The sequence below is a fragment of the Camelus dromedarius genome, chromosome 33 (assembly GCF_036321535.1).
Source record: "Camelus dromedarius isolate mCamDro1 chromosome 33, mCamDro1.pat, whole genome shotgun sequence".
In the NCBI taxonomy this organism is placed as follows: Eukaryota; Metazoa; Chordata; class Mammalia; order Artiodactyla; family Camelidae; genus Camelus; species Camelus dromedarius.
In genome coordinates this window covers 9,976,272-10,003,978 of record NC_087468.1, presented here as the reverse complement: position 1 = coordinate 10,003,978, position 27,707 = coordinate 9,976,272, and the positions used below count along the sequence as shown (strand labels likewise).

Below are 27,707 nucleotides of genomic sequence, written 5' to 3'. Positions count from 1 at the left end.
TTTCTTCTGTTCTCAGCTTCCTTTGGGAGCGGTCCCTTCTTCCTCTGCAGGTCCCTTAAATGCTGCTGCTCTTTGGGGGTTCTAAGGCTCTTAAGTCTTCTCATTGAACCCTCTCTGGACAATCTGTTTCCTTCTCACAGGCTCACTTACCATCTATTCAGCTCTATGCCCCTGGCTGCTGGATCGCCATAAATGCTTAAGTTCAACGTAGTCAGAATGAGCCAGTTATCTTCACCCTGTATCTCCTCTTCCTATGAAATCTCTCCTAGGAAACGTCCTTTTTCCATCCACTTCCCAGACCAGAAATCAGGGTACACATACAGTAATAAAAGCTCACACCCTACGTACTTTCTCTGTGCCAGGCACTCTCATAAGCACTTTACATGTATTAATCCTGATATAAGTCCTGCTGTTTTATAAATAAGGTATCTGGGGCACAGAAAAGTTGACTCACCTGCCTTAGCTGGTCGGAGACAGTGTTGGGATTTGAATGCTGGCACTCTGGCTAGAGCTTGTAATCATTATACCAAAAGGGACATGACCCTTGGCTTCTCTCTCAGACCCTCACGGAACCAGTTACCAAGTTTTGTAGATTCTCCGTGCTTCATCTCTAGGGGACCTCTCTAAAGTATAAATTGTTCTCCCCACTTCTGTAAACCTCTTCAGCACCTCCTGGTGGCCCTCCGGGTAAAGTTCAGGTATTTAACATAGATTTTAAGTCTCTTCATCATCTGACCTCTACTTCTGCCTCCTTATCTCTTGCAGCTCCCCATTCCTGCACTCTTAAGTATGAGTCATCTTAAGTACCAGCCAATGGAATTAAATTCTTCAAATTCTTTGAATGGGTCTCCTTTTCCTACAAGCTGCTGTCCTTTGTTGGGATAATTTCTTTCCCCTCTTATGTCCCAACATCAGTGTCACCTCCACTGATGAGAGGGTTAGATGGCCTTCTCATTTACTTACCCCATCACAACACTTATGACACCATATTTTCAGTATCACCTTACTTGCTTTTTAGTGCCCCCCCTAGATAGTGAGTTCCTTGAAGGCAAGGACCAGTCTGTAACCTTAATGTTCTCGTATCCATCCCCTTCTCACTGTCTGCTACCCTAGTTCAAGCCCTGATTATCTCAAGCTTGGACTGCATGAGTCTATTAAACCTCCTCCCTGCCCCTAGTCTGTCTTTTCTTTAATCAACAGCAAAGGCAGTTTTGTGTAATGGCTGGCTTAACACTCTTCTACTTAAAACACCTCAAATAGATCTAGCAGCTTTTAGAAAGATGCCAAATGTTTTAGAATTACATGAATTTGTCTCTTCCCCTTCTTCCCTTACTAGCTTGAGCCTGGTAGTCCCTCCAGAAATATTTGTTCAGTGAATGAGGGACTATATCAAATTCAGTCAAATAGAGCCAAGGACAAACAGTGTAACCAAAGAAATGCCATCTGGCTGCAAAGGCTTCCTAGGGCAGCATAGCCAAGATTTCAGTGGAGCTGGAAGATGGGTAGTGTAACTCCTGGGGAGGGAGTCCCCCAAACTTGCCTTATTGCCTTTGCATATGCCTGGAATATGCCGCTCTCATCAACTTGGTAAAAACCATCAGATTGCGATACTCTGTTCGAGTATCCCTTCCTCTGTTAAGCCTCTCCCGACCTTTCTGGACAGAAAGAGTGTAAATTGGTTCAGCTTTTCTGTGGCATAACTTACCAAAATGTATCAAGAGCGATGAAGATATGAGGACTCTTCACCCTGGGAACTGTGCTCCTAGGACATGACTACAAAGAGCCTGGCCTGGTTATGGCGTTAGTAACCCACCTCACCCCCGTTCTCTAACCTAGAGGGAAATTATGGCCATCCTAACAGAATTGGAATAGCATGGCTTCTTTACAACCATAACTGGTCAGAACACTTCGTGATGACAGCTGGTATTTTCAGCCTTTTCATCCGCACTGCTAACAAAAATGTGTAAAGTGTCCAAACATAATAAAATTGTTCACAGCCTTTTCATGTAAACCTGTTACTCTGACCACCTCTCCCCTGACCTCAGGGGGGGGGTCCATCCTAATTTAATATTGATCTAAATAAAACAGTTACACTGCCAGTAAATCATGTATCTCAAAGTCAAATAGGAATTATTTAAAAAGTACTATAAGGACCTAATTAAAGCTTTCCACACAGATATTCATGAATAACTTGTTGGTAACATTAAAAAAAAAAATAGAAAGAACCTAAACTTATAAACTAAGAGACTGGTTGAGTAAACAGTAGTATATCTGACAATGGAATATTATACAGCATTGAAACTGATGAAAAATTAGATTTAATGTTGAATGAAATAACAGTATGGTTCCACTTTTGGTGGGAAAAAGTGTGCGTGTGTGTGTGTGTGTGTTTACACACGCACAGGAAAAAAATGAGTATGCAGGATTCTTTCATTTTGCTCTTTTTGCTTATATTTTCTCATCATTCTCAATGAATGGGTATTACTGGTGAATTCAAAATAATTTGTTTGGCTTCGAGATATATTACATAAAGCATTTTCAGCCTTATTATTTGAAAAAAAAAATCTGTGCCCTTATTCCATTTCAACTACAACTGTTTGAGGTTTGTAGCATTTGTTTCCTTTGAGTACTCTATTGTAGAATCATAAAGACCTAATGATAAAGCTAAAAGGCAAAAAAAGCAACCAGACTGGATAAAGAATTAGATAAGTTTGGATAAAATAACCAAGGACTGATAGCTAGAAAATAGAATTTAGTTTTCCTTTTCTCAATCATTAACTTGTTTGTCTTCCGTTTTTAAAGGCATGCTGATCCCATTTTCAACCAAGAATTGCTTCCAGTTACTGCATAACCTCAAGGTCCCAGCAGCTGGCTTTAAAAACACAGCAAAAAGTGGGCTCATTTTACAGTCGATTTCCAATGATGTTTACCAAAACCTGGCTGTGGAAGACTGGATCCATGACCACATGAATCTGGAAGGCAAGTCGATTCTCTTCTTCTGGAGGAATTCTCCCTCTGTTGTAATTGGCCGGCATCAAAATCCTTGGCAGGAATGTAACCTGAATCTGATGAGAGAACAAGGCGTAAAACTGGCTCGGAGGAGAAGTGGCGGCGGAACAGTCTACCACGATATGGGTAATGTCAACCTGACTTTTTTTACAACCAAAAAAAAGTATGATAGGATGGAAAACCTGCAATTAGTTGTGAGAGCTCTGAACGCTGTCCAACCCCACCTGGATGTGCAGGCTACCAAAAGACTTGACCTTTTACTTGATGGGCAGTTTAAAATCTCAGGAACAGCTTCCAAGATTGGCCGGACCACTGCTTATCACCACTGCACTTTATTATGCGGTACTGACAGGACCTCTATGTCCTCTTTGCTGAAGAGCCCTTACCAAGGGATCAGGAGCACGGCCACTGCCAGCATCCCTGCCTCAGTAAAAAATCTCATGGAAAAAGATCCCACTCTGACCTGTGAAGTAGTGATAAATGCTATAGCTGCAGAGTATGCTGCTTGTCATCAAATTGATAATCACATTACCCTAATTAACCCAGCAGATGAGATGCTATTTCCTGGAATAAACAGCAAAGCCAAAGAACTACAGACCTGGGAGTGGGTATATGGCAAAACTCCGAAGTTTAGTATAAACACTTCCTTTAATGTGCAGTATCAACAGTCACACTTGGAAATTAAAGTATCCATAGACATAAAGAATGGAAGAATTGACATGTGTAATATTGAAGCACCTGATCATTGGTTGCCACTGGAAATATGTGCCAAATTAAATTCAAGTTTTATTGGTAGTAAGTTTTGCCCCATTGAAACTACCATGCTGACAAGTCTGTTACATAGAACGTGTCCAGAAGACGATGAACTACACAGTAAGTGGAATATTCTCTGTGAAAAAATTAAGGGAATAATGTGATTCCAAGTAAATTTCTTAATATTGGCAGTTTCAATGAGAAAATAAAAATGTTTAAAGTACATTATATGTCTCTTAAAATAAAAAAGGCCCACTCTCATTCAATAACTTCCCTTGTTTGAAACTGTCCATCACCTACCCTTGTCCGTATTTTCTGCTGACCTCTAGGATACTCTCTTTCTGCATCGATTTTCATACCTGGCAGCATTTGTATTCCAGCTCCTTCCTCTGTGACCATCTTGGGGCTGTACAACAACTGGACACTGACCTCAAGAGTTAGTTCTCTTTCTTGCCTCTGGGGAAGAGAACCCAAGCTTCTTGCTACCTCTCATACCTTCAACTCTGAAATTCTCCCATTTAGTTATATTTTCTTATCCTTCCATCCTTTTGCACCAACTCAAGCCTGTTGCACTTTCTAAGCCAGTAACTCTTCCCTCATCTCTTGCTTCATCTCCCTTTCTTACTAGCATTCTCCTTTGCTTCTCTTGATCTGTCACAACCTATCATAGCCACCTTATTTTTTTTTTTATTCCACAACTGATTTTCTATATCCTAACCCCAGATGGCAGGCAATGCTAGAAGAAAATTCACCTAACCATGCAGATTGACCCAATTTCATCATTTTCAGCTTGTGTTTCTTTATTGTTGGTGTCAGACTCAGCTCAGCTCATATTTAGGATTGGTCACACAACTGAACAATGAATCCATAAATTAGTAGAAACGTAAAAATTTATTATTAAATTCATACATTATAGGAATGATCTGTCCAAAGTAAAAAAAAAATCCAGTATTCATGTAAAATAGAAATATGTAATGTAAATTAGGCTACTACCCATCATATTTTTTTTGTGTGCTTGTTATGAAAAATGTCCACTGTCGTTTCATGACATGGTCTTAAATCAAAATCACAATATCCAAGGGAAAAACGACTCTAAGAAGAGAAGAGGTTTGATTTTTTTTTAACAAAAAGGACCAGAGCCATTTTGTTAAAATAAAGAGTGCTACACAGTCACTCGTAAGACTATATCCTACCTGTGGTTTCTGAAAATAATCAAGCCCCCTTCCAATCTTAATTATCCATCCATTGTTGAACCTATTGAAATGAGAGTATATAGAATTATATTCTAGACATTTAAGTGTGACAATTGTCAAAGCTGTAGTTTATTAAGTGTCAGCTAAATTTCCCCATGACAAGTAAAATCACTTCCTTCAGCGGCACAAGTTGAACCAAACCTGGGGTTACCTATGGGCTGTGTCTACGACACAAAGCATCCAGAAAACCATCAGTTGACTTGTTTAGCAGATAAAAGAGTTTAACAATTAAATGAAACCTTCTTCTTGAATTTCATCTTGCTGTTGAGACTTTCCTGCCCTGCTAACGAGTGGCTTCCGTACCCAGGCCGACTGTGGAGGCGTTTCAGGGCTTCTCCTGCCTAGAGGCGGGGGGTGTGAGCAGGAGACCCTCTGGTGGGCATGACACAGCGTACTGCCACGCCTACTAGAATGTTTCACAGGCCATGAGAAGTAAAACCACAGTAGATATTAGCATCCCTAGGAAAGGAAATTATCCCAGTGCCGTAACACTATGTGTTCAGCTGAATCGACAGAAAAGTACTTCCTCTTCTCACATGAGAAATTTGTAAATGTAAATTTTACTCCATTAGGAAATATGAAACTCACATGAAGGACAAAATAAGCCTGATTTTTTTTTCTCCCAAAAGTGAAAAGATACTAATATTGAGCTCTATTGAAATGTTTAATATTTAAATTGAGTATTAAATACAAAAAAAAAAAACAAAACTATGTAAAACTGATTATAAGAAATAAAAATAAGTATTTTTCAACTGCATAAAAATTAAAATACTCTATCCCACTAACCTAATTTCTCGGTCGTGTATCGAAGAAGAGTATTCTAATTCCAACAGCACTCCGTGACTCCTGAGTGACTCTTTTATTTCCTTCAGGCCACTACTTTGCTGCTCTTTCCCACCGCCCTGTGAACAGGAAAAATGCAATTTTCTGCCTCAGTTATTAGTATTTTAAATTATTCCTAAACTATGCAATGTGAACCATAGGTGAATTAAAATGGAAAGATTCTATACTAGATTCACTGTTCATTACCTCAAAGAAGCAACCAAAGAATATGAGGTAGTTTAAGAGCAATTGATTTATCAAAATAATTGGTTTTTTCCAATGTGAACACAACTCTGTCCCATCTTCTATCATTTTTTTTTAATAATTCTGTTTAGTTATTCAGATGGGGCTTCCTTCTTCTCAAATTAATCCTAGAAATAGGAGTTGTTTATAAGCATTCCTATTTAAATCAAAATCAAGATAGAGATGATAGAAATTGTCAATAGTATAGACAGTATTGACAAACTATTTGAATAAGAGAACTTAGCAAAGTGACCAAATGCAAGGTACAACATACTAAAATCAATCCATTTCCCCCAAGGTCTTTTATGCCTGTAAGTTCATTCCCAGGGGAACAGCTCTGGAGCACGACGTCCAGGTTTGCCCTGCTCAGACTACAACCTGCAACTGAGTAAAGACAATGAAGGTAAGAAAGAGTAAATGCTCTCAGATACCTACTTCTTCCAGGGAGGTGAGAAGATGGATAGTTTTTACTTTACACGGTCCCTTGACAAGCATCTCACAAAATCGAAGAAAGTTATACAGCTGAAAGACAGGAGGAGGGTTTGTTTATTACTAACTGGTACATTTTAATTTTAAATAACATTTTAAATAACAACTTTTCATCATATTTGAGTACAGTTCACCTACCTGATGAGTATATCTAATATAAGGGTCTTCTATCCAAACTTCTGTAACTGCTTCATTCAGGTATTCTTGAAAAAGTGACTCATAACTGAAACCTGTTGCATTCTCTTCTATTTTAATTTGCTTGTGGTATTTTCCAGCTACAAAACACAAGCTTCAATAATAAAACCAGTGACTACTTATATTCTTTTTATACATATGACATATATACACAGTGATAAATCAGGATCTGATCCAAGTTGACTTTTTTTTAAACTAGTGCACTCAGCAAACATCTCCCAATGCCTACTTTGTACTGACACACTGCAAGACGCTGCACACACAAAGGTAAACAAAACAAACCACTCCACGGGAGATTTCTGCCTTCACAGGGGCCAGGCAAATGGGAAAGTCTAGAGATTTGGAACAGTTTCTTGAGCTGAATCCCATAGATCAGGCAGTTTATTCAAGAGAGAGCCATATGTACAACATTACAAATCGACTATATTCAATAAAAATTTTTTAATGAAAAAAAAATTTTTTTAAAGAGAGAACCAAATATATAAAGGTATCTAATATTCCTGTCACCATGAGTAGAACCACAAGCTCTATTTCAGTGGCCATCTGGTCCTTCTCTTCAGATTTTAGTCTTTTTATGTCTTACAATTTAATAGCTAAAGTATTAAACATATAAACACAGCATAATATGGAGTAGAGAGTGTTTTAAGCAGAAATTTATAGCACTTAATAATCCAAGCCAAAGACTAGAATGCCACAGGGCCAGCAGGGTAGTGCCATTGTTTTTGTTCATTCAAAATGAAAAATTATTAAGTTATCTAAGGCCTTTAAGGTTTGTTTTTTTTTTAATATGACCCTTAATGGTAGTTTCTAATTTATATGGTAGTGGCACTTTTAAACTTTGGTAGAAAACCAGTACTTTGGATTCTGTTCCCAGTATTTCCGCAGACAGAATGTTCAAAACCAGGCATCGGTTTTCGAGACACGCTAGCCACGCAGGTTAATTTAACCTAGTGTATTCAAACCACAATGCTGGTGGTTCTGTATTTCATCAGTGTTTTAGGGACACTGCATTGTAGATTTCAATTTGAGATGAAAAAAACAATTTTATTTCCTCTCAACAGAGGAGTTCAGTGTGGGTATGGGCTAGTGCAGGGTCTCAGGAAGAGGTGGGGAGGGGGCTGTTCTAAGGACAGTGAGGAAGAGCAGCTGCGGGCTGGAGGCAATGGCTTTTGGGGGTTTTGGAGGGGCAGGTCTGGCACTGGGTTTTTGCAGAGAGCAGTCCCTCTGGCTGTAGAAGGCAGCAGCGGTGCGCAGGGGGTGGCAATGGCCTTTATGTCCATTTCTTTGTAAACTGGATGCTCAAGAGTAGAGAGCCAACAATGAACAGGGAACCACACTCCTGCGTCTCTAGTCATCAGGAATATCTAATTCCTGAAGCATTTTGATTCACAGCAAAATCTCAAAGAAGTCCCAGCAGTTTCCTGAGCTATTTTAATATTTTGGTCATTTTATAAGAGGAAATACAAACAAAACACAGGATTTACGTTTAGTATTCCACAGCAGTATTGCTTATCCAGGAGTCCACACATGAGCTTCATGGGGATCTGTGAATTCCTTAAAACCGTGTGCAAAGTTCTGCAGTAAGTATCGCTGTCATCAGATTCTTAGGAGGGCATCTGACCCCTACCCTCCCACTGAGAAAAAAAAGAAGGTTAAGACTAGCTCATTACAGGCGAGCAGAAATGCAGAGATGTGCGAGCCCTCAGGGATAAACGGTCCCAACCATGCACAGCTCCAAAGGGCACAGCCAGAAACACTGGGTGAAACAACAGCTTGTGCACACACTCTGCAAAACAGCCTCCTTACCTTCTTTTTCTTGATCCAAGTATTTCTTTATGTTTTCTGCTCTATCCATGTACTCCGAAATTCTTTTTCTGAGATTACATTTCTTTGTTTCATCTTTGGTACCTACGAATTAAAAAATAAACTAGCAGGTTTCAAAAAAGGTTTCCTGTTTGGTACAGGTATTATTTCTCTTATCTCAGGCTATCCAAAGATTTCCTACCCTGTGGCATGGCTTGCCTTGGTCCTAAAATACACAAATAATAGGCCCAAATTTGGCTTAATCATGTAGGACCTTCATTTTTGCACTACCCATCTGAAGCAGCTTTATTTAGAAGTGGGGACTCTGACACACTGTGTGTCACTGCTGGGGACACCAAATCTGGGGAAGCAACAAAAGTGGCTTATTACGTGTCAAACCTGAGTCTGAGCACTATTTTGTCATAATTACCCATCAGTTTGAAATCTTAGCTTAATCAAAAGATAGCAAAAATATCTTTCTTTCTTCCACAAAACCAGCTTCTCTTCCAGACTTCTCCTTTATGTTTATGCTCAATAGTTTTCCCAGTCACCCCAAAAATGTAAGGTATTTTTGAATATACATTATCGATAAAATCTTACCCCAGACCCTACCCTCAATCAGTCACCAATTCACTTCGGTTCCTTCCCTCCTCCCTTTTAATATTGCTTTTATTTTCTATTATAATTTCATTTTTAAATTCTGTTTTTCAAAACATTTTATTTTGAATTAATTTTATATTTATGGAAAAGTTACCAAAATGGCACAGAATCTCTTCAGATTCCCCCAACAGTAACATATCACATAACCATAGTACAATAATCAGAGTAAGGAAATTAACAATGAAACAACACTATTGGCTCAAAGCATCTGGAAGTCAGAATGTTTTAGTTCAAAGCTTGCTTTGTCACTTTTGGCTGTGTGACCTTGGTTAGTTACTCAACCTCTCCTCATCCTCATTGGTTAACACAGAAAGAGTAATAGTACCTTAGAGTGCTGTGAACGTGATTAATCATGAAAGAGACTGGCATGTAGGAAATACTCAGTGTCATCAATATCATCATCATCTACATAATTATTTCCCGTACATCTCACGCTGGGCTTCCTTTAGAAACCCACATCATCTAACGTATCTTTTCTTAAACTCCACTGTCCTTTGCTACTGCCTTTGCTCTACTTTCCCTGTCCTCTGTGAATGTAGTTGTCCCTTCTTAATCATCATCCTTGATCAGCTGGCAGAAATTTGATACCACAGATCCACTCTTCAAACATGCCTTGGTTTTCTGAGCTTGAAATCACACAGCTATTTTTGATTCCCATTGGAACCTCACTTCCACATCCAATCACGTGCCAATGCCAGCAATTCAATATCCACTCTGTCCCCTCCTTTTCCTAATACTGGTGTTACCCACCCCCCCCCCAAGTTCATTCAGGCCCTTATCACCTCTCATCTTGATTCCTGCAGGAGCTCCTGAACTGGTCTGCCTGACTTCAGCCTCTTCAGGTTAATGTCTCTCCTACACTCTTGCCATATTCACTTATTTATTCAAGGGGTATTTATTGAGAACTTACTGCATGCCAGGCATTGTTCTAATCACTGGGGACATAGCAGTTAATAAAACAAGCACAATTCTCCCCTATCATTCAAGTTGGAGGAAAGACAATAATAAAAATACACTGGCAAAACATGTACATTAGATTGTGATAAGTGCTATTAAAGAAAATAAAGCAAGGAAGAAGGGTGAGGGGGTCTTGATGGGGGCTGTAATTTTATGCTGGCGGTCAGGGAATGGCCTCTCAAATAAGGAGGTATTTGCGTAAATACCTGAAAGAGGAGGAGTATGCCACACAAATATTTGGGAGAAGAGCATACTCCTAAGAGAGACAAGCCCTGAAATGCAACTTTCATTACATCACTCCTTTGCAGAAACTTCAAATGGTTTTTCCTTGTCAATAGAAAGAGTTAACATCTCCTGGCAGTCAAGGCCAACCACAGTGTGCTCCAAGCCCCGGTCTACCTTTAAACTTTCCTTCTCACTCTTCCTCTATAGACATATGCTAAACCACACTGAACCTCTTATTTGGTAAAACGGCACAAACAGGATTTGAACACTTTTAGCTGAATTTCTGAAATTCTACTTACTCTTCCAAAGCCCCTATCAAAAGCCACCTCCACCTTTCCACCCTGAAATGACCTTTAGCTGTTTAAATCCTCCTTGCACTTGTCTACATCGCTCTTGGAACTTATTCCCTGTGTTAGAATTACTTGCATTTATGGCTGAACCTGCAAGATCATGTCACTGTTTCACTACATCAGTGGAGCACACAGGGGCAGATCTCCTGGGACTCCCCTGCTTCAGATTACAGCACTGTACACCATCTCTCTTTTGGGGAGTCAGTACAGCAGAGTCTTTAAAGCTTTGGGTTCCAATTGTAACTCTACCAATTGTGGCAGAACTGGGAAGCGAAATTTACTTTTTTATGCTGTGAAATAAGGATAACATCACCTCCTTTATCAGAGGGCAATTGCAAGGATGAAACAAGATCATGCTTTTAATGTGCTCCGCACACTGCCTGACACACAGCACTCATAAATGACAGCAACTCCTACTGTCATCATCACCATTGTCATCATCAAATGGTCCCTGCCCAAGGTAGAGTTTTATAGTTCTGAGAAAAGCACCCAGCCTTGAAGAGTGGCCTCTGCTGTCTCAAAGTTTCTAAAACACAAATTATAAACACTCAAGCTAAAAGGCACTGAGGAGGGTGGCGAGTAGGGACTGGTCTTAAGTCACTTTGATACATAATTACTTACTATGTACCAGGGACTGTCCTGGGTGTTAAGAGTTATGTGGGTACCTCTCAACACTGAATAACTGGAAAAAAAAAGTCTTAAAATCCTATGCATTTCTCACACCGAATTTCAGTACACCCATTTCCCATAAAAAAAAAAAACTTTTCTTCTACCTCGAGATGATCTTATTTTCGTTTACTTTCAATGAACATGTTTAATGAGAAAAGAAAGCAAACGGGTGTAATGAATACATTTTTACCTATCACCTAGATTTAAAAACTGCTAGCATTTTGTCATATTTGCTTCAATTTTCTTTTAAAGTGAAATCAAAGTCAGAAATCATGACAATTCTTCCCCCAAACACTTCAGGCTGCACCCCTAAAATTAAAGACAGATTTCAAAAAAACACCATACAGCCTAATAAAGTTAATTTTAATGCTACCTAATCCGTATTAAAACTTTCCAAATTGATCCTAAAATATCTTTTACAGTTCGTTCAAACTCAAGTCCTATCAAGGCTTATATATGACATTTGGTTATATGGCCCTTAAAATTCTAGAATAGTAGTCCCTCTTTTATTGACATCAGTCCATTAAAGATAAAAACAAAAACAAAAACAAAAACAAACACAAACAAACAAAAAAACCCAGTACACTTGTCCTGTAGAATATCCCATCTTCTGTATTTGCTGGTTTCTCGCGGTGCATAGGTTTCGTTTTCACTCTCACTCCGCCCAGAGACAGCGGGAGGCAGCTCCTTTTCCTCTAGTCCTCTCTCCCCGGCTCATCGCTCACCTTTCAGAATCTGCAGGAGCAGGTCAATCCCCTCCTGGTAACACACCAGAGCCTGCGGGTACCGGGACTCGGACTCTAGTTCCAACGCCCGCTTTATCACAGCGACTGCAGCTGTGCTCCCAGGGTCCTGCCCCAGCCCGGACCTCGCCATCACCCGGGAAACTCGCCTCCGCCTCTATCTGGACCAGGGAGGGTGGATCCTAGAGTTCCGGGAGCGGCCACGTGACACGAGCGCGCCTGCGCTCTGTGTGGATGGCGCCTGAGTGGGAGGGACTCGGCCGGAACTAAAGTGCTCCAGTGTGCGCACTGTGACGGCCAGGTTTGAGTGTGACGCTCCTGGTCCTTTTTCTTCCGAGCTTTCCCTCGGAGGGAAACTTCCGGCTGAACGACATTTACCAATCTCAGGTGAGTGGGGAACAAGTAGCCGAAAGCATTTTGCCACGAGTACATACCTGGGAACCCTATACAGATGCGGATTGGTTTTCTGTGTTCAATTCAGGGTTTGCGGGTCACGGTAACCTGAATGGGTCTGCGGCCAAAGACGTCCCTTTGGCTCCTGAAAAGCCCTTGCCAGACCGGACCCTGTTTCCCATTTCGAGGGATCCCGGGACGCGGCCTGTTGAGACCCGCGTCCTGGAGCCTAAGGACAGAGCCCCCTCAGCTGGACAGACTGAGGGAAAAGGGAGTTCAAGTCTGTTTTTAGCATTTTTTGTGCTTCTGGTTTATTCATAACTTAAGCTTTCCACTGGGGTCAGCCTAAGTAGAATTTTTTTGCTAATGGAGATGCAGGGTTGCCTGATATAAAAACTGCTGCATTTTTAGAAGGCAAAACCCCCGGAATTGACAGTTTAAATATTTACCGTTTTACTAAAAGACGTAATTTTGCAACCATGTTTTGATCGCCACCTACCCAAAGCTGCGTGTTCTGCGGTTTTTTTGTTGTTGTTGTTTGACTCTTGCACTTAGGAAGACTGCCTACTAAAGTAGTTAGGCATTAGGAGTTCAAAGAAGAGTCATTTCTTGCCTTTAGAGATACTGGTTTATTGAAAGGGAACTTCTGTGTTACGCATTTTCTCTAGTGCCCCCCCCCCCCGTCATTAAATAGATGTCTTTTTAGAAAAGGAATTCGTTTTTTTGTTTTTGTTTTTGTTTTTTTTGAAGAACGGTAACATGCATGGTCATAGTAAAAACAACAACAAACCTATCACACATTACAAGGGGGAAGAAAGGAAAAGGCGCCCTGGTAGCCTACCCTCCTCTCCTCAGGAATGCTGACGTTTCTCTGATAGCCTTCCAGAGTTTTTCTGTGTTTACACGCACATTCACAGACCACCAGACCCCCCCCCCTTTTTCTTTAGTGGAAATGGGATCATACTTCTCATATGAAGCATTTCTTTTCCTGCTTTTGCGTCTGTGCAAGAGAAAACTTACTGTACAGTAAAAGACAGTATGATTGCTTCAAGATCAACGAGTTTTGTGCGGAATTATTAACAATAACTTTTACTTTGTTAAAACTTACAACTTTTGATGGTCACACCTTCTGAATTCTGTAAATGAAACTTCATTCAGCAAAAATTAATTGGCTTCCACATGGCAGTGCTGCTTTAGATAGATGCTTGGGATACATCTGTGAATAGAACAAGTCAAAGATAACACAAAAATTAAAAAAATCATTGTCCCTGTGGAACTAACATGGTATTGGGTGGAAACTGACAATAAACCACAAACCTAACAAATAGTTAAAAATATTAGAAGATGATAAGTGCTTTGGAAAGAAAATCAAGTATGGTAAGAGAGATTGAGAGTGCTGACAGTTGTAGTGTGGGTCAAAGTGTTAAATAATGGAATCAGGGTAGACCTCGTGGAGAAGATGAGATTTGGGCCTGAAGTTAAAGGAAGTAAAGGGATTAGCTGCCTGAATGTCCAGGGCATTCCAGTCAAGGGAGCATGCCTGCTTGGCAGGTTGGGGACCTGCTGTGGGGCCAGCGTATATAGCGATGGAGCAAGAGAGTAACTGAAGATGGAGTCCTCAGTGTGGGGGTTAAGGACTGGCCCTCACTCTGATTGAAATGGAGAGGAATTGGAGGTTTTTAGTTTTTAATAAGAAAACTTTTTAACATTAGAATAATTTTAGATTTACCGAAAAGTTGTGAAGACAGTATGGAGTTCCTGTAGACCCTACCCCAAGTTTCCGTTTATATTAACGTCTCACATTAGTATGGTCAGTTGCTATAATTGATGAACCAGTATTGGTACATTATTAACTAAAGTTCATACTTCATTCAGATTTTCTTAGTTTTTACCTTATGTCCTGTGACTGCTCCAGAATCCCATCCAAGTTACTACATCACGTTCAGTTGTCAGGTGTTCCTCTTTGACTATGACAGTTTCTCAGACTTCCCTTGGCTTTGATGACCTTGACAGTTTTGAGGCGGTCAGGTATTTGAGGGGGTCCTGGTCAGGTATTTTGTACAGTGTCTTCCAGCTGGAGTTTGTCTGATGCTTTTCTGTTAGAGGGTGTTAGGGGTTTGGGGGAAAGAAGACATAGAGGTGAAGTGCCATTCTCCCTCATATCAAGGATATGTGCATCAACTTGACTTTCATCACAGTTGATGTTAACCTTGGTCACCTTGAAGATGTAATGTTTTCAGGTTTCTCTAGTGTAGTGGTATTCCCCCCCACCCCTTCCTATACTGGACTCTGGGAGCAAGTCATTAAGCATATCTTCTACTTCAGGGGTGATAGCTTTACTCTGCCTCTTGGTGGGGGAGAACAGCTACATAAATTATTTGAAATTCCTCTGTAAGGGAGATTCATTTCTTCTCTCCCACTAATTAATTTATTTATCTGAATGTATCAGTATGGACTCATGGTTATTTTATGTTTTGGATTATAAGCCAATATTTTGTTACTTATTTTGTTGCTCATATTATTTCAGCTGTAGCCACTGGGGGCCCTTTCAGTTGGCTCCTGCATCCCTTTGACATACCTCCATCATTCTGGTTTTTTTTTTTTGAGTAGTTCCTTTCTAGCACTACAGGATACTCCAGGCTCATCTTTGTATGTTCCCTGCTGCAACCCTATGAAATCAACCATTTCTCCCAAGAGCCCTGGTTCCTTTTATCAAAGAATGCTATTAGAAACTAAGGTCTGGGCACTAGGTGTGCTCATTGCTACTGGGATGCCATTGCTTTTAAATCCTCTCAGCTAACAGAGCTAACCCATGGGTGTGTACGTATCTGTAATTATTTCTGTATTCATCAGTATCTATATTAAGCTGAATGTGAGTTCCAACACAGATCTGTATCATTGGATCATGTGGATCATTCTAGCCTTCCTCTCTGGCTTATGTGTGATCTCCCGCTCTAACAGTGAGAAACCTGGCTCTTTGGAAGGCTTTGGGTTGGCATGATCTGATTTCAGATTTAATGAGATGACTGCTGCTGTGGAAAAAAGACCTTAGGAAAGTTAGAATGGAAGCAGAAAGGCTAGTTAGGAGGCTTTTGTTAAAATCTAAATGATAAGAGATTTAACAAAGCCTGAAGCTAAATAACTTGGGTTAGTATCTAATGCTTAATCTGGGAGGAAGATGTATGGTAGAGAAAACAATTGAGCATTACGTATTAATTCAGACACTTTTCAACAAACACTGGGTGCCTGCTGTCCATCAGATGGTGTTCTAGATGCTGAGAGTAGAAGATGAACAAGACAAAATTCTCGCTTTCAGGGCACTAAGGATATAGTAGTTAACTCTTCTAAAACTGATACGTAATTAATTTTGAGACTGGTTCTGTTGCTGAGAATTTTTCTAAGTCAGGCCCTTTTAAGGGGGCATCTTGCATTGATTCCCACAATTTCATTGCTTTGTCCACATCATAGGAAAGACCTGCAGAGCTTGAGTGAGCCAGACACTGGTGGACACTGAAATACAGCACGTGCCCTATTTTGGTATGTTAGGGTATTCTTATTATAGTAAAGCTCTGTAATAATTTAATAATTTTATAATAGTAAAAGCTACCATTTATTGAGGTCTTCCTATGTGCCAAGTACGGTTTTAGGTGTTTTTAGAATAATTCATTCTCAAGATAGGTATTATTTTCCTTCTGTCCTTTGGGGGGAAAATTGAAATGCACAAATTAAGTAACCTATTCAAAATATACATGTAGTTCATGAACTTAATCTTTCTGCATTAGTTTAAGCCAGTATAGTAGGCTATCATTGTTTTGTATCTAAATAAACATGACTTTAAGGTTATAAAAGCAGTACATGTTCATTAAGAAGAGTTTAAAAATACAAATAAGCAAGAGTTCTGCTTTACTTTTTCACAGGAGAGTATTAAGATTAGTGAAAATGTGCTGGACTAGGTATTAGAAGAGTTGAGTTCCAGACCATTAACTCTCTTAAAAGCTGGGTGCCCTTGGGTAAATGATTTTCTTCATAAGTAAAGTAAGAGGATTGTCATTTCTAATTAGGATTTGAGATTTCTTCAGTCCTTTCCTGCTCTTTAATTTTTTTGTGATTCTGTAGCAAAGCATTCTTTATCTGCCATTGCTGTTGAAGTTTTTTTAAATGATAGTAACCTCCATTGCCCATTTTTGTTGAATCAACCTAGGGTTTAAGTCTTTAGTGAAAACAGGATGTGCTTAATGCATAATTACTGCCTGTAGTTTTCTTGAACTCTGAATAAATCATTCATTATAACTTAATTCTTATCCTTATTGTATTAAAACAACCGAGATTTTACTGTTAAACATCATTCAGTTTAACAATTTGCCTAGTTTTTTGTTACTACAGAAGGGGAGGGGCTATCCATTTCCAAGACACATGTGACCCCCGGATCTGTTTTCTGCTTCTCACAGCCTTGAAGGAGAACCGTCACCATACTCATGGCAGGGATTTTGCGCTCCATAGTTCAGAGGCCCCCAGACAGACTACAAGTAAGTGTTTCTTTTCTAGAACTAACTTTTTTTTCCTATTCCTTAAGAACTTTTTCTCTTTTCTAATTAATAAACATACAGGCAAGTTAAACTTTTAAGTTCTTTTTTTTTAAACATATTAATTTTTTTTAATGTTGAGGGTTAATTTTGTTAATTTATGGTTTATCCGCTATTTTATTCCTAAAGATTTAGAATCACAAAAAGACCTGTTCCTGGAGAACATGGTCTTAAAAGATGGGTTGTGCTGATTCCCCTTGGTCTGCCTTAATCTTTTTTATGTTTTAGGTTTTTTTCCCCCTTCAATTATGAAAAGAGTCCATTTTCAATCAGAGAAAATTAGAAAAATACAGAAAAACAGAAAGAAGAGAAGCAATTTCCAGAGACCATTACTGTTTGTACTTTCATGTATTTCCTTCCAGTCTTTCTTTTAGAAATTGCAGGAGTGTAGCCTAATCCATTCATGTGGGCCAGAGTCTAGATGTGACCCTCTGCTGCCTTTAGATGGTAATAATATGGGGTGCTCTACATGCTTACCTTAACCTCAGATTATCCTGGGTGGTCAGTATCATTTCCTTCTTGTAGCTGAGGAAGCCGACCCTCTGCGAGGGCCAGTATCTCACGTGTCACAGCTGGTAAGTGCAGGGCCAGCATTAGATGCCCCGTGTTCCTGGTGTGTCAAGGCCCAGGTCTATCAGGCCTCCTCCCTGTCTCTCTCGCCATTTCCCTCCTGCTTATTCTCCCGTTATTTCTGCCATCTCTGCAGTACCGGGAGGGTGTGAAGGGAAAGATCACTGCCCACCCAGAGAGGAGTTCCCTGGTATGAAGGATGGGCAGAGAATCCTTTTTTTTCGGCAGCCTGAGAGACACCAGACTGGAGGATTTGTAAAAGGAGCAAGAGTCAGGCGCTTGGAATTGATGGCATTGTTGGGACTAGAAAGAAAGCTGGAAACTCATTTTGGCTTTCTTTTACACTGTATTGCTGAAGGTGAATTATTGTATGTTGTCTAGAGCACACTGGCAGACTACAACCGACAGGCCAGATTCAGCCCACCACCTATTTTTGTAAAAGTCTTACTGGAGCATAGCCACACCGATTCATTTACACATGGCCTGTGGCTGCTTTCGCTGTGCAGTGGCAGACCTGTGACTTGGCAATGGAAACTGTGCAGCCCCAGAGCTGGAATATTTATTGTCTAGTCCTTTACAGAAAAATATTGCTAACTGCTGGTCTAGAAATTAGTATTTAATGTGTTTTTTCTTTGTAATATGTTAGTGGTAAGATGAGATGTATTCATTCAGCTAGGGGGCTGAGATAAATCTTTAATAGTGACAAGTTAGGTAAGAACAGACGTTTGTCACCTAAAAATTGGTAAGTATGGATTTCTGCACTATTCAGAGTTCTAAAAAACAAATGTTTTGTATCATATTTTAGACGGTGACAAAAGGCGTGGAGTCTCTTGTTTGTACAGATTGGATTCGTCACAAATTTACAAAGTCAAGAATTCCAGATAAAGTAAGAACAAGGTTTTGTTTTTCTGTTACTATTTTTTAAGAACATGTTTATGCTTTGAGAGGTACTGGTTTTTGTAATATTGAAAACTTTCATGTTAAATTATTTGTGGGTACAGTAGAAGTGGAGTTTAAAACAGAGTAGGATTTATGTAAATAATTATTAAAGACAAAGATGTGCCGCTGCCCATCTGAGTAGTTGGTTTTTATCATCTCAGAATCTGTGCAGGAATTACACTAAATATTAAGGCTTTTCCCCTTAATATTTTATGTTTTCACATCGCCATTGTCCTGAGAAGACAGTGTGTCTTCCTCATGTATATGTGGCTCACTTTCTGTATCAAGTATTGCCGGTTTGAATCTTTGAGTTTTCTCTGCTAGATTGTGTGTACCTGTCTTTCTCTCGGAAAACACTGTTTAAGCTCTCAATAGATTTTTTTTAAACATTTTTATTGATTTATAATCATTTTACAATGTTGTGTCAAATTCTAGTGTTCAGCACAATTTTTCAGTTATACATGGGCATATACACACTCATTATCACATTTTTTCCTCTGTGATTCCCTGTGCTATACAGTATAATCTTGTTTGTCTATTCTACAATTTTGAAATCCCAGTCTATCCCTTCCTACCCTCTGCCCCCCTGGCAACCACAAGTCTGTATTCTATGTCTGTGAGTCTATTTCTGTCCTGTATTTACTCTTTGTTTTGTTTGTTTGTTTGTTTTTGTTTTTGTTTTTTAGATTCCACATATGAGTGATCTCATATGGTATTTTTCTTTCTCCTTCTGGCTTACTTCACTTAGAATGACATTCTCCAGGAGCATCCATGTTGCTGCAAATGGCGTTATGTTGTCGGTTTTTATGGCTGAGCAGTATTCCATTGTATAAATATACCACATCTTCTTTATCCAGTCACCTGTTGATGGACATTTAGGCTGTCAAATGGCGTTATGTTGTCGGTTTTTATGGCTGAGCAGTATTCCATTGTATAAATATACCACATCTTCTTTATCCAGTCACCTGTTGATGGACATTTAGGCTGTTTCCATGTTTTGGCTATTGTAAATAGTGCTGCTATGAACATTGGGGTGCAGGTGTCATCCTGAAGTAGGGTTCCTTCTGGATATATGCCCAGGAGTGGGATTCCTGGGTCATATGGTAAGTCTATTCCTAGTCTTTTGAGGAATCTCCACACTGTTTTCCACAGTGGCTGCACCAAACTGCATTCCCACCAGCAGTGTAGGAGGGTTCCCCTTTCTCTACAGCCTCTCCAGCATTTGTCATTTGTGGATTTTTGAATGACGGCCATTCTGACTGGTGTGAGGTGATACCTCATTGCAGTTTTGATTTGCATTTCTCTGATAATTAGTGATATAGAGCATTTTTTCATGTGCCTTTTGATCATTTGTATGTCTTCCTTGGAGAATTGCTTGTTTAGGTCTTCTGCCCATTTTTGGATTGAGTTTATTTTTTTCTTATTGAGTCGTATGAGCTGCTTATATATTCTGGAGATCAAGCCTTTGTCGGTTTCATTTGCAAAAATTTTCTCCCATTCCATAGGTTGTCTTTTTGTTTTACTTATGGTTTCCTTTGCTGTGCAGAAGCTTGTAAGTTTCATTAGGTCCCATTTGTTTATTCTTGCTTTTATTTCTACTAGGAGAAAATTTTTGAGATGTATGTCAGATAATGTTTTGCCTATGTTTTCCTCTAGGAGGTTTATTGTATCTTGTCTTATGTTTAAGTCTTTGATCCATTTTGAGTTGATTTTTGTATATAGTGTAAGGGAGTGTTCTAGCTTCATTGTTTTACATGCTGCTGTCCAGTTTTCCCAACACCATTTGCTGAAGAGCCTGTTTTTATTCCATTGTATATTCTTGCCTCCTTTGTTGAAGATGAGTTGACCAAAAGTTTGTGGGTTCATTTCTGGGCTCTCTATTCTGTTCCATTGGTCTATAATAGATTTTTGTTTTGTTTGGTAGACTATTTCTTAGAGCAGTTTTAGGCTTATGGAAAAATCAAACAAAGTACAGCGAGTTCCCATATACTCCCTCCTCCCACATCTGCAGTTTCCTTATTAACATCTTGCATTGATACACATTTGTTATAATTGATGAACCAATATTGACACATTCTTAACTGAAGTCCACAGTTTACGTCAGGGGTCACTGTGTTGTGCTTTCTGTGGGGTCTGACAGGTGCATACTGTCCTGTATCTGCCGTTACAGTATCACACAGATTAGTTTCACTGCCCTAAAAACGCTCTGTGCTTCGCCTGTTCATCCCTTCCTCTCACCTTCCAACCCCCTGGCACCCACTGATCTTTTCTCTGTCTCTGTAGTTGTGTCTTTTCCAGACTGTCATATAATTGGCATCATATGGCATATACCTTTTTAGACTAGCTTCATTCATTTAGCAACATGCAGTCAGTGATCCTTGATGTCATGAGTTGATAGCTTGTTTCTTTTTTCTTCTTTAGCTAGCTGTATACTTCATCAAAATAATGGTAAGCCATGAGTTAACTAGAAAATCTCCAGCTAGATCTAAGGAAAACGTGAATTTGAAAAGATCAAGTTGTTTCCCATTAAAGTTGCTGGGGGCTCGGAAATCAATCAAGGTTCCAGAAATAATAAAAGCTATATTTTTATAACCTGAGCTTTGTGGCTGTGTAGTTTCTTTCTTTTCATTGCCAAATAATATTCCATTATATGGATGCACCGCAATGTGTTTATCTATTCATCTATTGAAGGACACCTTGGTTGCTTCCGGTTCTTGGCAGTGGTGATTAAAACTACCATAAACATTCATGTGCAGGTTTTTGTGTGGTATGCAACTCATGTGAGGGAAATACCTAGGAGTGCAACTGCTAGACTGTATGGTCGTCTGTTTAGTTTTGTAAAGCCTGGTGTTTTTTTTTTTTCTTTTGATTTTGTTTTCCCCAATTTTGTATATTGTGGTAAAATACATACAATATAAAATTTACTGTCTTAACCATTTTTAAGTGTATGTTTCAGTGCTTGTACATACATTCACATTACTGTGTGACCATCACAGCCATCCAGAACTCTTCGTCTTGCAAAACTGGAATTCTGTACCCATTAAACAGTGACTCCTCATTCACCCTAATTCCCGGTCCCTGGCAACCACCATCCTCCATTGATTTTTTTTTTTTTGAAGATAAAAATAGTATTACTTTGATACCTTTAATGTGCTTAATATTCTTTCATCAGAAATCTCTTTGCTTTTCATGTCATGGTCTTTCCACAACTGTCGTGTCTATATCGTTCCATCTTAGACTGTAAACTTCTTGAAGGAAAGGCTAGATTCAGATGTTAGCTTTGTTTAAAACGAGTTAGGTGATGGTTTTGATCGCCAGCTGTAGTGAATGTGAAAACTTTAGAAACTTCCTAAAAATGACTCTGAGATGTGCATTTCCCACCCTTTGCCTGAGCGAAGTTCTGAACTTACTCTTGTCTTCTCAAAGAGTGTCTAGACCTTGCTGCTTGGATAACCCATCAAGTTATCCAAAATTAAACTCATTGTCTTACTTTCCCTCCAAACAATCAAACAAAAAGAGGATGCTTCTCCTGTATTAATTAGGTCAGTTAATTCTATCCTCCTCCACCTGATTTCCCGGACTAGAGACCTTTGAGACTGTCTCAACCCCATCTTCTTCCTCACCCAGCATAAATCCATCCATTTTACTGCCCAAAGTCCCTAAATCAGTCCTTTTCTGTTACAGCTGCTGTTGTAACAGGCTCTTAGACCACAGCCCTTGGTGCTTTCTGAGTTTCCTTGTATCAGTCTCCACATCTAGTTCGTTTGATTCTCTTGTAAGATTTTTCTTCCTAAAACTATCTTTGAAATGTCATGTTGCTTCGAACCTCCAATAGGTTTATATCCCTTCTGGAAATTTCGGAAGACTAAGCATAGTTGAGCATAGTTTAACTTCTCCTCCTGCATCGCTTTTCATGCTTTTTTTCTACTTTCTTCATGTAGAACCGCTTGCTTTTCCCAAATATTTCATGCTCTTCACACCATTTGTTTTTATTTTCTGTACTTTTCCTTGGCGCACCTCCCCCACCCTCTGCCTGCCACCCTTGTTCTCACCCTGCATCTCTTCAAAATCTCTAGAAAAATGCCCTTAATGCTGCCTACCTGGAGACAACTGTCGCCAATGCCTTCCACATACTTTTCTGTTATATGTCTTTACAGACGTGAGTCATCTTGTCCACGGTGCTTCTCTGGGAGCTTTCATCACTTAGCAATATCATCTTGTAACCCTCCATGATAAGTTAATGATTGGATAACATCCTTTTTGATTAAAATACCATCTGTATTTTTTTTCTCGGTCAAATTCCCCAGAGGTACGACTCCTGGCCTAATATTTTTGAGGCCTTTATACATACGAGCATATCTATATATGATTGTTAGAATCATATTTAGAATTTAGGATCATATTCTTAGAATCAGTATTTATGGAATATATCACATATACACACTCCTCACGGTATAAATGAAATAAATACAAGATCCTACTACACATAGTGGTGTGGAAATTTGACATTTTTAATCAAGAATATATGATGGCCATCCTTCAGTGTCAGTACCTACAAAGATAGTAAACCTTATTCGTTTTAATGGCAGCATTGTATTCAGTAGGATACATCATAATTTGTTTGTTTGCATCATACCTTGTTTAGTTATATTGCTACTAGTTTTATTAGAATATATGCATCGTTATTTAGCGGTGTTACTGAGGAGTAGGGATGCGTCCTTTAAAATTTTCAGTATTACAAATACTGTAATAATAGACATAATCCTTATTCAGGGTTGCAGCCCAGTACATAATTTTTAATAATACTCGCTTGTTATTGTGATTGTAAATTAATATTTGTCTGCCTGATTGAAATGGGGGGAGGGATGCAGTCCAATGTCCAGCTCGTACAGTGCAGTGCATCCTTCTGGCGTTTCAGCTCTTTGGTGTCATCTGGTTGCTCCTGCTTTGCTCTTAATAAAAACAAAACAGAACAAAACAAAACAAAGCAAAACTCTTGCTCATGTGATACATTTCTTAGACTATGAAAGTCTTAGAGTCCATCTGTGTGAGTAATCAGGCTGGTAGAAGTGTTCAGTTTGAGGATGAGCATTATAGAAAGATTACAGATGAAAGCATTATTTAGTTGTTCAAAGTCTTTTTAAGAAAAGAATAAAGGAGGTACAGAGAAACTATGTAAGTTGAAAATTTACCTTTTATAACCCCTCCTTTCCAGGTTTTTCAGCCTTCACCTGAAGATCATGAAAAGTATGGCGGGGATCCACAGCACCCTCATAAACTGCACATCGTTACCAGAATCAAAAGCACAAAAAGACGTCCGTATTGGGAGAAGGACACAATAAAGATGCTGGGACTAGAAAAGGTGTGTAACTATTTTACTCGCCTTCAGTGTCGTTTAAGTTTCCTTTACATTTTCTGCATTTAAAACTTTAAGGTATAGATGTAGTATTTCTTTTGCTTCAATGTATTATTTCATGTACTGTATTTGAAAGTCTGATTTAGGCAGAATGGACCTTCCCCTTAACATTTTCCTGAAACACGGGACCCTCTGCGCTTCTGAAATTGATCCATAGCATTGTTTCCTCTGTTTGTAGGCTCACACTCCTCAAGTTCACAAGAACATCCCTTCAGTGAATGCCAAACTGAAAGTGGTGAAGCATTTGATAAGGTTTGTCGTTCGTTATTCCAGCTGTTTTTTTTAAAAATGGGTTCCCACGTGTAACTCTAAAAGCATTTTCTTCTGGCACAGAATCCAGCCCCTGAAGCTGCCGCAGGGACTTCCAGCAGAGGAGGACATGTCCCACACGTGCCTCAAGAGCACGGGGGAGCTGGTGTTGCGCTGGCTCCCGGACCCCGCGGGCCAGGGAGCCGTGAAGTCCTGAGGCAGCACCACTTCTGAGGGAAGAGTGCAAGTCGGTTTGCTTTAAAGATGGTGAGAGAGTGTTGTCATTAAAGTGTATCTTAAATTCTCATCGTTTTCACTGACCAGACAGGGTGTGCGTCCTCCTGGGCCGAGGCTTGGAGGTGTCCGTGCTGCTGGGCGGTTTAACCTTCTCCCTCCCTCCCTCCCTAGTAGTTTCACTGAAAAGTGGGCGAGAGCGGCGTTGTTTGAACATGGAGGTGCAGGTGTCTCCTTCACAAGCTCAGTAACTTTTTGAAAAACTTGTTTTCTTGTTTCGTCGAATTCAACAAATTCTATGAGTGGCCCTCCGAGTGAACAGTATGTTATGTGCTGGAGAAATCCAGAGCCGACCGGGACGTGGCTCTTCCCCAAACCAGGAGCAGAGAACCGAGACTCAGCCAGAGGCGCTGGACCTGGGTGCAGCTGGGTCCGCCGCCCTGTGCTGTAGTGTCTGCAGGTACACATGTGGACTCGGCTTCGTTTTCTCCTTAAATTTAACACCGAAAATACTATCTTTTTTCTAATTACAAATCTAATTTGAGCTAAACCTTATTGCTAGTCTTTGAAATCCTGGAAACCTCTGCCAACAGGTGAGGTTGCTATGGGAAAGAAGAGAGAGAAGGGAAAAATCCTTTAGGGAAAATGGTTTTATTTCCTTTTTTTGTATTTCGGATACCTGGGTGGGCGGGGAGAAGTAAGAATTTGAGGAGAGGTTCAATACTGGGAAATTGGGTGGCAACTCCTTAAAGATGGTGCTGAAGACTCTGAATTCTAGGTGCCCTTTATTTTCCTTTGTCTCTTGTAAGGTTTGGCGCAGGCGACAGTAGCATTGGCCTGCTCACTGTTTGTGGTCCCACTGTCCATCCTGTCACAGGTCTTGATGTGTTCAGGCACATCAGAAGCGCTCCCTGCAGTGAAGCCAGAGATCATTACTTAATTAGCTTCCAGGCAATCAGTTTCAATTCAACAACGATTGAATATCCAGTAGGTGTGTCCCGGAAGGGGTACAAAGCAGAAGGACACTGACTTCAGAGGGCACAGTCTCACTGGAGAGAGGCCCATTTGCACAGCAGAGGCTGTCCTTGCTGGAGCTGTTTTGAGGACAGCTGTGTAAATGAAAGTGGCTCCCGCTAACTAACGTGTTGCCTTCTTATTTACTGTGTTAATATTAATGTTTCAAACAAGGAGAAGACCACTGGTTAATTTTTACCCAAGGAGTCTAATAAAGTTTGGGTAAGTAATTTTAACCTCATCTGCCCATGACTAGAGGGAAATATCCAAATGTTAGGGTGGATGTTTAGGAATGACGTTGTCCAGAAGTTTTCAGAAAAGTCTGCAAAGAGTTGAGCATAGGCCAGAGCACTCATTTTCTGTTGCTGCGAAACATAGCACCATAAACTTGGCTGCTGAAAACAACACATGCTAATTACCTCTCTTGTTCTCTGGGTCCGAAGTCTGGGCACAGCTTAGCTCGGTCGTCTGCCTAGCGTCTCACAAGGCTGCTAAAGAGGTATCAGCCCAATTTGGGTTCTCCACTGAGTCTTGACGGGGCAGGTAACTGCTTCCAAGCTCTCTCAGGTTGTTGTTGGAATTCATTTCCTTGTGGCTAGAAAATACATGGCAAGTTGCTGCTTCGAAACCAGTGTTGGAGTGAGAGACTCTAGCAAGATGGGTGCTACCCTCCTAGGTAATCATGGAAATGCAGTCACCTAGATTCCATCACCTTTGTTGCATTCCGTTGGTTGGAGGCAAGTCACAGTTCCAGCCCACATTCAAGGAAGAGAGGGGTTCCACAAACTCCCAGAGGCCTGGATCAGGGGGCCCTGCTTAGAGTCAGCCCTCCAAGCCCGGGCAGCCCATCCTCAAGCTGACCCAGGGGATTCCCCAGAATGGTATTCCTTTTCCCCCCATCATTTCAAACCTGATAAGAACTTCTTCCATCTTGTCTTTGTCTTGTGAGTTGCTGTATTTAATTTCTGTTTTAAAGCTATAGGCATAAGCTTTAATTTATTAAGTATTTATGCACATGCCTAAATTCATAGTCTTTAGACAAAAACACTGGTACAATAAGGCTTTCTTCTAAAATATTGCTTCCATTGTTCTAGGTTCACAAATCCCTTGCCACTACCCCTTTTCTTTTTATTATAAATCTGAACGGGCACTGCTTCACTTAAATGGACTTCACATTTGCTTATTTCAGTGTTTCTTTAGAGCCAGTAGCCAAGACATACATATCCACCTCGTCTAAGAACCACAGCAGCAGAAGTATGAGAAGTTCAGTTGACTTGGTTCTGGGGTCCCCGCTAACCGTGACGGTTTCCCCTGCTGTGCTGTATGGACTCTTCCATTGACAGTTAAGCCCCCAGCATCTTCCAGCTCGTCACCTAACCTATGAAGTATTGTTGCTTATCCTTCCTGTGCCACTGTCCAATACTGTCACTGTCTAAGCCTGGCCACCTCCTTCCCTCACCCGCAAAAAGGACAGCCCATCACTGCTGGCTTCAGGGGACTAGCCATACCCTGCACAGACCTTCTGGAGACTCGCTTGGATAACTCTGATTTAATTGTGTGTGTAGATTGTTCACACTTAGAAAGTAAAATGAAAAATGGCCAAGCAGGCTACGTCATCAGACTCAAATTTACCCCTGAAGTATAAGCTTTTCTCAGAAATTGCATTCATGCAATGCCCTCTCCCAGATCTTGCCAAGCAGCAAAAGTATTTATACTGATAGGATAGGTAGGTGATTTGGAGTTAGTCCATGATGTTGAAATGCTTCAGAAACAAGTGTCCTGACCCTCAAAGGAGCCCCTATAGAATGGACAATTAAAGAGCCTTGACATGCTTTGCTGTTATGTAAGGAAGCGGCCATAATAAAAAGTGGAATTTAGCAAATGATCCATACTCAATATTGGTAGAATAATTTTAAAGATACCTCTGCGGATTTTTCCACTGCACACCCTACCTGCCAACAGCACAATCCTGACAAGATTCTGACAAGATGGGACAGGATGCTCGAGGCCCCTTTGAACACCTGATTTCCTCTAAGCTGACGGAGGCAGGGGTTGTTTTCTTGCTGCATTTACACACTACAGGGTAAGCAGAACTGTGGATGTTAGAAAAACAAAAAAGCCACCTGATCCTCTAAAAG

General features: G+C 40.1%; 2 protein-coding genes across 3 annotated transcripts; one reads left to right on the top strand and one right to left on the bottom strand.

Annotated features, from left to right (window-relative positions):
- Positions 1 to 2,732: 2,732 nt before the first annotated feature.
- Positions 2,733 to 12,361, bottom strand: MITD1 (microtubule interacting and trafficking domain containing 1). 2 transcript variants are annotated; one of them, XM_031441113.2, is made up of 7 exons: positions 12,154 to 12,361; positions 8,571 to 8,672; positions 6,708 to 6,844; positions 6,516 to 6,602; positions 5,802 to 5,917; positions 4,956 to 5,016; positions 2,733 to 3,065 (listed from the first exon to the last, which is right to left on the bottom strand). In XM_031441113.2, exons 1-7 carry the CDS (start codon positions 12,302 to 12,304, stop codon positions 2,904 to 2,906), a joined length of 816 nt encoding a protein of 271 aa, XP_031296973.1. In that variant the 5' UTR covers positions 12,305 to 12,361; the 3' UTR covers positions 2,733 to 2,903. The 2 variants fall into 2 exon arrangements, with proteins under 2 accessions (XP_031296973.1, XP_010990220.1); XM_010991918.3 differs by lacking the exon at positions 2,733 to 3,065 and adding an exon at positions 4,635 to 4,854 and having other exon boundaries at positions 12,154 to 12,359.
- Positions 12,362 to 12,400: 39 nt separating this feature from the next.
- On the top strand, positions 12,401 to 24,622 carry MRPL30 (mitochondrial ribosomal protein L30). Its single transcript, XM_031441114.2, has 6 exons — positions 12,401 to 12,558; positions 17,013 to 17,090; positions 18,523 to 18,603; positions 23,872 to 24,018; positions 24,251 to 24,324; positions 24,406 to 24,622. The coding sequence occupies exons 2-6, from the start codon at positions 17,040 to 17,042 to the stop codon at positions 24,536 to 24,538; spliced, it is 486 nt and encodes a 161-aa protein (XP_031296974.1). The 5' UTR covers positions 12,401 to 12,558; positions 17,013 to 17,039; the 3' UTR covers positions 24,539 to 24,622.
- The last annotated feature ends 3,085 nt before the right edge of the window (positions 24,623 to 27,707 follow it).

Bases quoted from the DNA above. Each gene is read 5' to 3' on its own strand.
- MRPL30 (XM_031441114.2), top strand. From the start codon at position 17,040: ATGGCAGGGATTTTGCGCTCCATAGTTCAGAGGCCCCCAGACAGACTA. The intron at 17,091-18,522 runs GTAAGTGTTTCT...ATCATATTTTAG, and splicing joins GGCCCCCAGACAGACTACAA to ACGGTGACAAAAGGCGTGGA. The intron at 18,604-23,871 runs GTAAGAACAAGG...CCTCCTTTCCAG, and splicing joins AGTCAAGAATTCCAGATAAA to GTTTTTCAGCCTTCACCTGA.
- MITD1 (XM_031441113.2), bottom strand. From the start codon at position 12,304: ATGGCGAGGTCCGGGCTGGGGCAGGACCCTGGGAGCACAGCTGCAGTC. The intron at 6,603-6,707 runs GTAGGTGAACTG...CCTGTCTTTCAG, and splicing joins ATATTAGATATACTCATCAG to CTGTATAACTTTCTTCGATT. The intron at 3,066-4,955 runs GTAGGATATAGT...TTCTCTCATCAG, and splicing joins ATTATTTTCAGAAACCACAG to ATTCAGGTTACATTCCTGCC.